General features: G+C 44.0%; 1 protein-coding gene across 5 annotated transcripts in view; it reads left to right on the forward strand.

Moving 5' to 3' along the window:
- The window catches only part of LOC106570731 (FH1/FH2 domain-containing protein 3), a 191,231-nt gene that overhangs the window by 34,382 nt on the left and 143,896 nt on the right, over window positions 1-12,953 (forward strand). For all 5 annotated transcript variants that reach the window (XM_045709310.1, XM_045709312.1, XM_045709313.1 and 2 more), the window contains exon 3: window positions 4,362-4,429. In XM_045709310.1, coding sequence (XP_045565266.1) covers window positions 4,362-4,429 — 68 coding nt within the window. The remainder of the gene's footprint in view (window positions 1-4,361; window positions 4,430-12,953) is intronic.

Here is a 12,953-nt window from a genome sequence, read left to right on the forward strand (position 1 = left end):
TGCAGTCAATAAGACAAGGACTCGCCGAGGACTCCAGTGTGTGTGTGTGTGTGTGTGTGTGTGTGTGTGTTCGGTGAGAGCTTGAGGACTACGTTTGAGTAAGGTGATGGACAGGTGAATGGAGTCAGGTGTGTGTGTGTGTTTGGATGTTTGTGTAAGTTGACTCTCATGTTACCAATGATGGACAGGTGAATGGAGTCAGGTGTGTGTGTGTGTGTGTGTGTGTGTGTGTGTGTGTGTGTGTGTGTGTGTGTGTGTGTGTGTGTGTGTGTGTGTTTGGATGTTTGTGTAAGTTGACCCCATGTTACCAATGATGGACAGGTGAATGGAGTCAGGTGTGTGTTTTGAAGCAGGGGGGGGGGATCTTGAGAAACCGGTTAGCTTTAGAAGAGTGAGCCAACCCACTGTCAAACACAACTCACCTCGACCATGAAGAGGTGTCCAAGATGGCCTGCAGTTGGTTGAGTCGCCACGTTCCTGGAAACAAGCAAAAACATTCTGAGGAGTTAAACATTCAATCATTTTCTCTCCTCCTTTTTCTTGTCTCCTTTCCTCCTCCTGTGGGTTGTGTGTGTTGTCCACTGTGTGTTGTCCATAGTGTGTTGTCCACTGTGTGTGTTGTCCATAGTGTGTTGTCCATAGTGTGTTGTCCATAGTGTGTTGTCCATAGTGTGTTGTCCATAGTGTGTTGTCCACTGTGTGTTGTCCATAGTGTGTTGTCCACTGTGTGTGTTGTCCACTGTGTGTGTTGTCCATAGTGTGTTGTCCATAGTGTGTGTTGTCCACTGTGTGTTGTCCATAGTGTGTTGTCCACTGTGTGTGTTGTCCATAGTGTGTTGTCCATAGTGTGTTGTCCATAGTGTGTTGTCCATAGTGTGTTGTCCATAGTGTGTTGTCCATAGTGTGTGTTGTCCATAGTGTGTTGTCCATAGTGTGTTGTCCATAGTGTGTTGTCCATAGTGTGTGTTGTCCATAGTGTGTTGTCCACTGTGTGTGTTGTCCATAGTGTGTTGTCCATAGTGTGTTGTCCATAGTGTGTTGTCCATAGTGTGTGTTGTCCATAGTGTGTTGTCCATAGTGTGTTGTCCATAGTGTGTTGTCCACTGTGTGTGTTGTCCATAGTGTGTTGTCCATAGTGTGTTGTCCATAGTGTGTTGTCCATAGTGTGTGTTGTCCATAGTGTGTTGTCCATAGTGTGTTGTCCATAGTGTGTTGTCCACTGTGTGTTGTCCATAGTGTGTTGTCCACTGTGTGTGTTGTCCATAGTGTGTTGTCCATAGTGTGTTGTCCATAGTGTGTGTTGTCCATAGTGTGTTGTCCACTGTGTGTTGTCCATAGTGTGTTGTCCATAGTGTGTTGTCCATAGTGTGTTGTCCATAGTGTGTTGTCCACTGTGGGTGTTGTCCATAGTGTGTTGTCCATAGTGTGTGTTGTCCACTGTGTGTTGTCCATAGTGTGTTGTCCACTGTGTGTGTTGTCCATAGTGTGTTGTCCATAGTGTGTTGTCCATAGTGTGTGTTGTCCATAGTGTGTTGTCCATAGTGTGTGTTGTCCATAGTGTGTTGTCCACTGTGGGTGTTGTCCATAGTGTGTTGTCCATAGTGTGTTGTCCATAGTGTGTTGTCCATAGTGTGTTGTCCATAGTGTGTGTTGTCCACTGTGTGTGTTGTCCATAGTGTGTTGTCCATAGTGTGTTGTCCATAGTGTGTGTTGTCCATAGTGTGTTGTCCATAGTGTGTGTTGTCCATAGTGTGTTGTCCATAGTGTGTTGTCCATAGTGTGTGTTGTCCATAGTGTGTTGTCCATAGTGTGTTGTCCATAGTGTGTGTTGTCCATAGTGTGTTGTCCATAGTGTGTGTTGTCCATAGTGTGTGTTGTCCATAGTGTGTTGTCCATAGTGTGTTGTCCATAGTGTGTTGTCCATAGTGTGTGTTGTCCATAGTGTGTGTTGTCCATAGTGTGTTGTCCATAGTGTGTTGTCCATAGTGTGTGTTGTCCATAGTGTGTTGTCCATAGTGTGTGTTGTCCATAGTGTGTTGTCCATAGTGTGTTGTCCATAGTGTGTGTTGTCCATAGTGTGTTGTCCATAGTGTGTGTTGTCCATAGTGTGTGTTGTCCATAGTGTGTTGTCCATAGTGTGTTGTCCATAGTGTGTTGTCCACTGTGTGTGTTGTCCATAGTGTGTTGTCCATAGTGTGTTGTCCATAGTGTGTTGTCCATAGTGTGTTGTCCATAGTGTGTTGTCCACTGTGTGTGTTGTCCATAGTGTGTTGTCCACTGTGTGTGTTGTCCACTGTGGGTGTTGTCCATAGTGGGTGTTGTCCATAGTGTGTTGTCCATAGTGTGTTGTCCACTGTGTGTGTTGTCCACTGTGTGTGTTGTCCATAGTGTGTTGTCCATAGTGTGTTGTCCACTGTGTGTTGTCCATAGTGTGTGTTGTCCATCATGTTGTCCATAGTGTGTTGTCCATAGTGTGTTGTCCATAGTGTGTTGTCCATAGTGTGTTGTCCATAGTGTGTTGTCCATAGTGTGTTGTCCATAGTGTGTTGTCCATAGTGTGTGTTGTCCATAGTGTGTGTTGTCCACTGTGTGTGTTGTCCATAGTGTGTTGTCCATAGTGTGTTGTCCATAGTGTGTGTTGTCCATAGTGTGTGTTGTCCATAGTGGGTGTTGTCCATAGTGTGTTGTCCACTGTGTGTGTTGTCCACTGTGGGTGTTGTCCATAGTGGGTGTTGTCCATAGTGTGTTGTCCATAGTGTGTTGTCCATAGTGTGTTGTCCATAGTGTGTTGTCCATAGTGTGTTGTCCATAGTGTGTTGTCCATAGTGTGTTGTCCATAGTGTGTGTTGTCCATAGTGTGTTGTCCATAGTGTGTTGTCCACTGTGTGTTGTCCACTGTGTGTTGTCCATAGTGTGTTGTCCATAGTGTGTTGTCCATAGTGTGTTGTCCACTGTGTGTTGTCCATAGTGTGTTGTCCACTGTGTGTTGTCCACTGTGTGTGTTGTCCATAGTGTGTTGTCCATAGTGTGTTGTCCATAGTGTGTTGTCCATAGTGTGTTGTCCATAGTGTGTTGTCCATAGTGTGTTGTCCACTGTGTGTTGTCCACTGTGTGTGTTGTCCATAGTGTGTTGTCCATAGTGTGTTGTCCATAGTGTGTTGTCCACTGTGTGTGTTGTCCATAGTGTGTGTTGTCAATGTGTGTGTTGTCCATAGTGTGTGTTGTCCATAGTGCACTATATAGGGAATAGGGTGCCATTAGGGACCAGTGGTGGGAAAAGTACCCAATTGTCCTACTTGAGTTAAAGTATAGAAACCTTACTAGAAAGTTACTCAAGTAAAAGTGAAAGTCACCCAGTAAAATACTACTTGAGTAAAAGTATAAAAGTATTTGGTTTAAAATATACTTAAGTATCAAAAGTAAAAGTATAAACCATTTCAAATGTCTTATATTAAGCAAACCACACAGCACCATTTTCATTTAGATTGATAGCCAGGGGCTAAGATAGCCAGGGGCTAAGATGCACACCCAGTTATGTGTGCATAGACACAATTTACAAATGAAGCACTTGTGTTTAGTGAGTCCTTAGTGAGTCTGCTGTCTCTTTCCTGGGTTGAGATCTGTTTCAGTATAAGGATTTTTCTCCTGGTCTACTGCTGCAAGACACTGTTTTACACGTTTCCTCTCTCTGTCTCTCTCTGTCTCTCTCTCTCTGTCTCTCTCTCTCTGTCTCTCTCTCTCTCTGTCTCTCTCTCTGTCTCTCTCTGTCTCTCTCTGTCTCTCTCTCTCTCTCTCTCTCTCTGTCTCTCTCTCTGTCTTTCTCTGTCTCTCTGTCTCTCTCTCTCTCTCTCTGTCTCTCTCTCTCTGTCTCTCTCTCTCGTCTCTCTCTCTGTCTCTCTCTGTCTCTCTCTCTCTCTCTCTCTCTCTCTCTCTCTCTGTCTCTCTCTCTGTCTCTCTCTCTCTGTCTCTCTGTCTCTCTCTCTCTCTGTCTCTCTCTCTCTCTCTCTCTCTCTCTGTCTCTCTCTCTCTCTCTGTCTCTCTCTCTCTCTCTGTCTCTCTCTCTCTCTCTCTCTCTCTCTCTGTCTCTCTGTCTCTCTCTCTCTCTCTGTCTCTCTCTCTCTCTCTCTGTCTCTCTCTCTCTCTCTCTCTCTCTCTCTCTCTCTCTGTCTCTCTGTCTCTCTCTCTCTCTCTCTCTGTCTCTCTCTCTGTCTCTCTCTGTCTCTCTCTCTCTCTCTCTCTCTGTCTCTCTCTCTCTGTCTCTCTCTCTGTCTCTCTGTCTCTCTCTCTCTCTCTGTCTCTCTCTGTCTCTGTCTCTCTCTCTCTCTCTCTCTCTCTCTCTGTCTCTCTCTCTCTCTCTCCAGGACCAGAGGGAAGAAGCATAGTGTTGTCTTGCGGACCCAGCTGACTGTTCGAGTACACGCTTGTATCGGTAAGTACATGTTTACATACGTGTTTAATCATGTCACCGCTGGGACACACCGAACAGGAAACATGTTCCCTAAGGAACCTACAGTACATGACCCTATTTCCATTCCTGTTCATGTGTTTTACATGCCTGTTCAGGTTTTCCATGCGTTTTTATAGTTACATCTGTGTTTGGGGGAATCTGAGACCTCCCAGTAGAGAAATAGAGCCACTGGTTTTACTGGGTTCAGAACAGTCCCAGCTTGACTTTTACCTGTGTGATGCGATGGACAGGTGTGTAGTTATGGGTCATTGTTTGTTTATGTGTATGGTTGTATGTAATGGGAGTGGATAGTTCAGTAGAGGGTTTTAGAGAGAGAGAGAGAGAGAGAGAGAGAGAGAGAGAGAGAGAGAGAGAGAGAGAGAGAGAGAGAGAGAGAGAGAGAGAGAGATTCCTTCTTCTCCATCTATCTGTCCATCTCTCTCACTCTCTCTTTCTCTCTCTCTCACACTCTCTCTCTTAATTCAATTCCATTTCAATTCAAGGGGCTTTATTGTCATGGGAAACATATGTTAACATTGCCAAAGCAAGTGAAGTAGATAATATACAAAAGTGAAATAAACAATACAAATTAACAGTAAACATTACACTCACAGAAGTTCCAAAATAATAAAGACATTACAAATGTCTCTCTGTCTCTCTCTCTCTCTCTCTCTCTCTCTCTCTCTCTCTCTCTCTCTCTCTCTCTCTCTCTCTCTCTCTCTCTCTCTCTCTGTCTCTCTCTCTCTCTCTCTCTCTCTCTCTCTCTCTCTCTCTCTCTCTCTCTCTCTCTCTCTCTCTTTCTCTCTTTCGCCCTGCATGGTCAACATTCTCAATGCCAGTGATAGTTGTGCTATATCTGGACTCCAGAATAGCTGCGACTGGATTGGTTGCCAGGGTCAGAGGTTTGAGTGGTGGGGGGAGGAGGGCTTGGGTGTAACTGAACTTGGCCCGTAGCCACCCGTCATCTCATCGCTTTCTGCCCGGCCACTAGGAAAACCAACACCAAGCCTGACATAACTGGGTGTGCGTATGCGTCTGTGTTTTTCTGTGTGTGCACCCACGGGTGCGCTCGGGTTCACGCTGATGAAACGGCCACTTTCTCTCTACTTCAGAGGTCAGTCTGGTTAATTTGCAACAGTCAGGACTAGTAAAGCTCTGAGGGTGTTAATTACAGTGGTCGTGAGTTCATTTCAACGTGTAAACCGTTCATGTCATTGTAAACTCCGCAGAACAAAGTCACTAGGCGTTTTTGGTAACTTTCTACTCTTCTATTTTCTGAGATTCGTTTTTTTTGTTTTTTAGTCGACACATAGCGGAAAAATACTTTACAGACAAAATACTTTAGAATGTACATATATTTTAAAAACGTGAACATGTAGTGTGTGCATCTATTCAGTTACACCAGTATATACACACAACCAGTACACACACCCAGTACACACAACCAGTATATACACACAACCAGTACACACAACCAGTATATACACACAACCAGTACACACAACCAGTACACACAACCAGTAAATACACACAACCAGTACACACAACCAGTATATACACACAACCAGTACACACAACCAGTACACACAACCAGTACATACAACCAGTATATACACACAACCGTACATACAACCAGTATATACACACAACCAGTATATACACACAACCAGTACACACAACCAGTATATACACACAACCAGTACACACAACCAGTACACACAACCAGTACACACAACCAGTACATACAACCAGTATATACACACAACCAGTACATACAACCAGTATATACACACAACCAGTACATACAACCAGTATATACACACAACCAGTACATACAACCAGTATATACACACAACCAGTACATACAACCAGTACATACAACCAGTATATACACACAACCAGTACACACAACCAGTACACACAACCAGTACACACAACCAGTACACACAACCAGTATATACACACAACCAGTACATACAACCAGTACATACAACCAGTATATACACACAACCAGTACATACAACCAGTACATACAACCAGTATATACACACAACCAGTACATACAACCAGTACATACAACCAGTATATACACACAACCAGTACACACAACCAGTATATACACACAACCAGTACATACAACCAGTACATACAACCAGTATATACACACAACCAGTAAATACACACAACCAGTACACACAACCAGTATATACACACAACCAGTACACACAACCAGTACACACAACCAGTACACACAACCAGTACATACAACCAGTATATACACACAACCAGTACATACAACCAGTACATACAACCAGTACATACAACCAGTACATACAACCAGTATATACAACCAGTATATACAACCAGTATATACACACAACCAGTACATACAACCAGTACATACAACCAGTATATACAACCAGTAGGTGACATGGGGAGGAGGCGTTCTTCTGCGAGGTGTTGTTTTATTAGTTTTTGAAACCAGGTTTTCTGTTCACTAGTGTTATATATATATATAGCCTTATAGACAGAATGGAGTTCCATGCACACATGGTTCTGTATAATACTTTATGATTCCTTGAATTTGTTCTGGATCTGGGGACTGTTAAAAGACCTCTGTTGGCATGTCTGGTGGGGTAAGTCTGTGTGTAAGTTGACTATGTAGAATTTCCAACACATTAACGTTTCTTATAAAAGAGAGACTGGCAGTAGTAGTATTAATATCAGCCTTCTGATTACAACGAAGAGCAAAACGTGCCGCTCTGTTCTGGGCCAGCTGCAGCTTAACGAGGTCTTTCCTTGCAGCACCATACCACACGACTGGACGATAATCAAGATAAGACACAACTAGACAGGACTTGCTTTATGGAGTGTGGCGTCCAAAGAAAACCCAGAGCATCTCTTTATTACGGACAGACCTCTCCCCATCTTTACAACCATTGAATCTCTATGGTTTTGACCATGACAGTTTAAAATCTAAGGTAGTCTCCTCGACTTGTTCAACAGCCCCACCATTCATTACCAGATTCAGCTGAGGTCTAGAACTGAGGGATAGATCAGAGAGGAGTAAAATACAAGACTGTAAACTGACTCTTTAGAAATTAGACAGATGCTAAACACTTACACAGATTGGAACACTGGTGTGGTGATTCTAGTGGGGATTCTAGAGGTGATTCTAGAGGTGATTCTAGTGGTGATTCTAGTGGGGATTCTAGAGGTGATTCTAGAGGTGATTCTAGTGGTGATTCTAGTGGGGATTCTAGAGGTGATTCTAGTGGTGATTCTAGAGGTGATTCTAGTGGTGATTCTAGTGGTGATTCTAGAGGTGATTCTAGAGGTGATTCTAGTGGTGATTCTATAGGTGATTCTAGAGGTGATTCTAGAGGTGATTCTAGTGGGGATTCTAGTGGGGATTCTAGAGGTGATTCTAGAGGTGATTCTAGAGGTGATTCTAGTGGTGATTCTAGAGGTGATTCTAGAGGTGATTCTAGTGGGGATTCTAGAGGTGATTCTAGTGGTGATTCTAGTGGGGATTCTAGAGGTGATTCTAGTGGTGATTCTAGAGGTGATTCTAGTGGTGATTCTAGAGGTGATTCTAGTGGTGATTCTAGTGGTGATTCTAGAGGTGATTCTAGAGGTGATTCTAGTGGTGATTCTAGAGGTGATTCTAGTGGGGATTCTAGAGTTGATTCTAGAGGTGATTCTAGAGGTGATTCTAGTGGTGATTCTAGAGGTGATTCTAGTGGGGATTCTAGAGGTGATTCTAGAGGTGATTCTAGAGGTGATTCTAGTGGTGATTCTAGAGGTGATTCTAGAGGTGATTCTAGAGGTGATTCTAGTGGTGATTCTAGAGGTGATTCTAGTGGTGATCCTAGAGGTGATCCTAGTGGTGATTCTAGAGGTGATTCTAGTGGTGATTCTAGAGGTGATTCTAGTGGTGATCCTAGAGGTGATCCTAGTGGTGATTCTAGAGGTGATTCTAGTGGTGATTCTAGAGGTGATTCTAGAGGTGATTCTAGAGGGGATTCTAGAGGTGATTCTAGTGGTGATTCTAGTGGTGATTCTTGTGGTGATTCTAGAGGTGATTCTAGTGGTGATCCTAGAGGTGATCCTAGTGGTGATCCTAGAGGTGATCCTAGTGGTGATTCTAGTGGTGATTCTAGAGGTGATTCTAGAGGTGATTCTAGTGGTGATTCTAGTGGTGATTCTAGAGGTGATTCTAGTGGTGATTCTAGAGGTGATTCTAGAGGTGATTCTAGTGGTGATCCTAGAGGTGATCCTAGAGGTGATCCTAGAGGTGATCCTAGTGGTGATCCTAGAGGTGATTCTAGAGGGGATTCTAGAGGTGATTCTAGTGGTGATTCTAGAGGTGATTCTAGTGGTGATTCTAGAGGTGATTCTAGAGGTGATTCTAGAGGTGATTCTAGTGATGATTCTAGAGGTGATTCTAGTGGTGATCCTAGAGGTTATCCTAGTGGTGATCCTAGAGGTGATTCTAGAGGTGATTCTAGAGGTGATTCTAGTGGTGATTCTAGAGGTGATTCTAGTGGTGATTCTAGAGGTGATTCTAGAGGTGATTCTAGTGATGATTCTAGAGGTGATTCTAGTGGTGATTCTAGAGCGCTGGTTATAATTCCAATGGTATTAACAGATTCTACGTCTATTTAATCAGATTGAGAGGAATAAGGCTGTAATCCCAAATGCCAACATATTCCCTATATAGTGCACTACTTTCACCCAGAGCCCTATGGGCCCTGTCAAAGGGAAGTAGGCGCCTTGTCCGAGCCAGAAGGGCCCTAATCTAAAGTAGTGCGCTATAGAGTACATGAGATACACGGTGCCATTTGGGACGCAAAGTAAGTCTGTCGGGTAAAAGGTATAGAAATCTCATCCCTCTTTCTGTTTAATTACTCCTTTCATTCCTTTCAGACTGTCCTCTCATCCTCCTACTAAAGCTGTCTTTAATCTTTTCCCAAACCGCAACCTGGAAATCCGATGAATTGTCGACATATTGACCCCCCCCCCCTTGGCGTGACACCCCCCTTCCCTTCTTGATCCAATCATAACGTAGCCTACGGGTGATTGATATATATATAAAGGCCCAGATGGTTTAGTTGGTCAACATTTGCACAACACATCAGTGAATTTTAGTTTCTACCACAGCAGACGGATGAGTAAGATACACGGTAAGTATCAACCATCTTACCACAGTGTACCACGAGGGCGACTGACACATAGAGGGGTCATTTAAAGTAATCACCTCCTGCTTGGAGAATGACGTGTATTTGGGATCAAATGATTATTTTGTCCAACATTTCCACAACATGGTTGTCAAAGAAGTTGATTACACAAACTCAACGTAGACACAACGTAGACAAAGTCTGATCACTTCCTTGTTCACCAGGATATTATTTTTAATCAGCTGTGATGGTCACTTAAATCCGATTGGCTAGGAACAGGGGATCAGCGTTGGTTAGGTCAAGGGTTAAAGGTGAAAGGTTAAAGAGTTGTATAGGCTTAACATAAAGATGATCCCTTTATATGTATAGGGCCAGTAAGGTCAAAGGTCATGGAGATATATAGGATTCATGACCCCAGAAACAACACTTACTCATAGAGCAGGTTAGCATTTTTTTTGCCATGAATCTTGTTATTGAGGCAGCCACAAAGTCATAAAATCTTATTTTAAACCTAACCTGAACCCTAACCTTAACCACACTGCTAACCCTAATGCGATGGTTAGTCCCGTGTGGCTCAGTTGGTAGAGCATGGTGTTTGCAACGCAAGGGTCGTGGGTTCGATTCCCACGGGGGACCAGTACAGGGGGAAAAAAATTATGAAATCTATGCATTCACTACTGTAAGATGCACTGGATAAGAGTGTATCCAGTGCAACTATTTTTTTTAATATAAATTATAACCAAAAATTTGTATTTTTACAATATGGCCAATTTTGACTTTGTAGCTGGAAAATCTAAGGGAAAATCGCTCAGTTCTGCTTCCAGGACAAGACTCATGACAATAAACTTCAACCTGCACTCCTGGAGCCTTGTAGAGCAGCCTGGTCTCCAAGACTAGACGTAACATAGTAAAAGTACATCCGAAAATACTCAAATTAGTATGATAAGTCGAGTTTGATATGGTTACAGAAGACAGAAAGACAGAAGGTTACTTAAGGATACACAGGTTACACAGGTTGAGGTTACACAAGGCTGCTGGGCCAGATGGATTACCAGGAGGTGTATTCTGAGCATGCTCTGACCAACTGGCAAATGTCTTCACTGACATTTTCAACCTCTCCCTGTCTGAGTCTGTAATACCAACATGTTTTAAGCAGACCACCATAGTCCCCTGTGCCCAAGAACACGAAGGTAACCTGCCTAAATGACTACCAGAAACCCTAGACCCACTCCAATTTGCATACCGCCCCAACAGATCCACAGATGATGCAATCTTTATTGCACTCCACACTGCCCTTTCCCACCTGGACAAAAGGAACACCTATGTGAGAATGCTGTTCATTGACTACAGCTCAGCGTTCAACACCATAGTGCCCCCAAAGCTCCTCTATAAGCTAAGGACCCTGGACTAAACACCTCCCTCTGCAACTGGAACCTGGACTTCCTGACGGGCCGCCCCCAGGTGGTGAGGGTAGGTAACAACACATCCACCACGCTGTTCGTTAACACGGGGGCCCCTCAAGGGTGCGTGCTCAGTCCCCACCTGTACTCCCTGTTCACTCATGACTGCACGGCCAACACCATCATTAAGTTTGTTGACGACACAACATTGGTAGGCCTGATCACCGACAACGATGAGACAGTCTATAGGGAGGAGGTCAGAGACCTGACCGTGTCGTGCCAGGACAACAACCTCTCCCTCAACGTGATCAAGACAAAGGAGATGATCGTGGACTACAGGAAAAGGAGGACCGACCACGCCCCCATTCTCACCGACAGGGCTGAAGTGGAGCAGGTTGAGAGCTTCAAGTTCCTTGGTGTCCACATCACCAACAAACTAACATGGTCCAAGCACACCAAGACAGTTGTGAAGAGGGCACGACAAAACCTATTCCCCCTCAGGAGACTGAAAAGATTTGGCATGGGTCCTCAGATCCTCAAAAGGGTTTATAGCTGCACCATCGAGAGCATCCTGATGTGTCCTAAGACTCTGCCCCGTTTGACTTCAGAGTGTGTTATGGATGTTTCTATCTCTAGCCAGATTTGTTTCAATCAATGATGGGTTACATCCCTGCCTAGTATGGCAACTGCTCGGCCTCTGACCGTAATGCACTACAGAGGGTACTGCGTATGGCCCAGTACATCACTGGATCCAAGCTTTCTGCCATCCAGGACCTCTATACCAGGCGGTGTCAGAGGAAGGCTAAAAAATTGTCAAAGACTCCGGCCACCCTAGTTATAGACTGTTCTCTCTGCTACCACATGGCAAGCGGTACCGGAGCACCAAGTCTAGGTGCAAAAAGCTTCTTAATAGCTTCTACCCCCAAGTCATAAGACTTCTGAACATCTAATCAAATGGCTGCCCAGACTATTTGCACCCCCATGCTGCTGCTACTATTAACTTTGCATACTATTAACTATTAACTTTGCATAGCCGCTTTAATAACCCTACCTACATGGACATAATTACCTCAATTACCTAGACTAACCGGTGCCCCTGCACATTGACACATTGACTCTGTACCGGTGCCCCCCTGTATATAGCCTCCACATTGACTCTGTACCGGTACCCCCCTGTATATAGCCTCCACATTGACTCTGTACCGGTACCCCCTGTATATAGCCTCCACATTGACTCTGTACCGGTACTCCCTGTATATAGTCTCCACATTGAGTCTGTACCGGTACCCCCCTGTATATAGCCTCCACATTGGCTCTGTACCGTAATACCCTGTATATAGCCTCCACATTGACTCTGTACTGTAACACCCTGTATATAGCCTCCACATTGACTTTGTACCGTAACACCCTGTATATAGGCTCCACATTGACTCAGTACCGGTACCCCCTGTATATAGCCTCCACATTGACTCTGTACCGGTACCTCCGTATATAGCCTCCACATTGACTCTGTACTGGTACCCCCTGTATATACAGTGGGGGGGAAAAGTATTTGATCCCCTGCTGATTTTGCACGTTTGCCCACTTACAAAGAAATGATCAGTCTATAATTTTAATGGTAGGTTTATTTGAACAGTGAGAGACAGAGTAACAACAAAAATATCCAGAAAAACGCATGTCGAAAATGTTATAAATGGATTTTTGTCTATAACCAAGGGCTGCTCAGTATGTGCAGGTAATCCTTCCTAACAATATATATATATATATATATTTTAAGATATCCCGAATATCTGTCTCCCTCCATTTAGTATGATATGCTCTCACTTTTTGGAGGACTTTTTTTTTTTTTTATCCGTGCCCGGTGGATGCAGAAAATGATAGCTAAGGAGATTCTGGCGTTTGATTGAAAATATACGGAGGGAGTCG

Source organism: Salmo salar, chromosome ssa27, assembly GCF_905237065.1.
Source record: "Salmo salar chromosome ssa27, Ssal_v3.1, whole genome shotgun sequence".
NCBI lineage: Eukaryota > Metazoa > Chordata > Actinopteri > Salmoniformes > Salmonidae > Salmo > Salmo salar.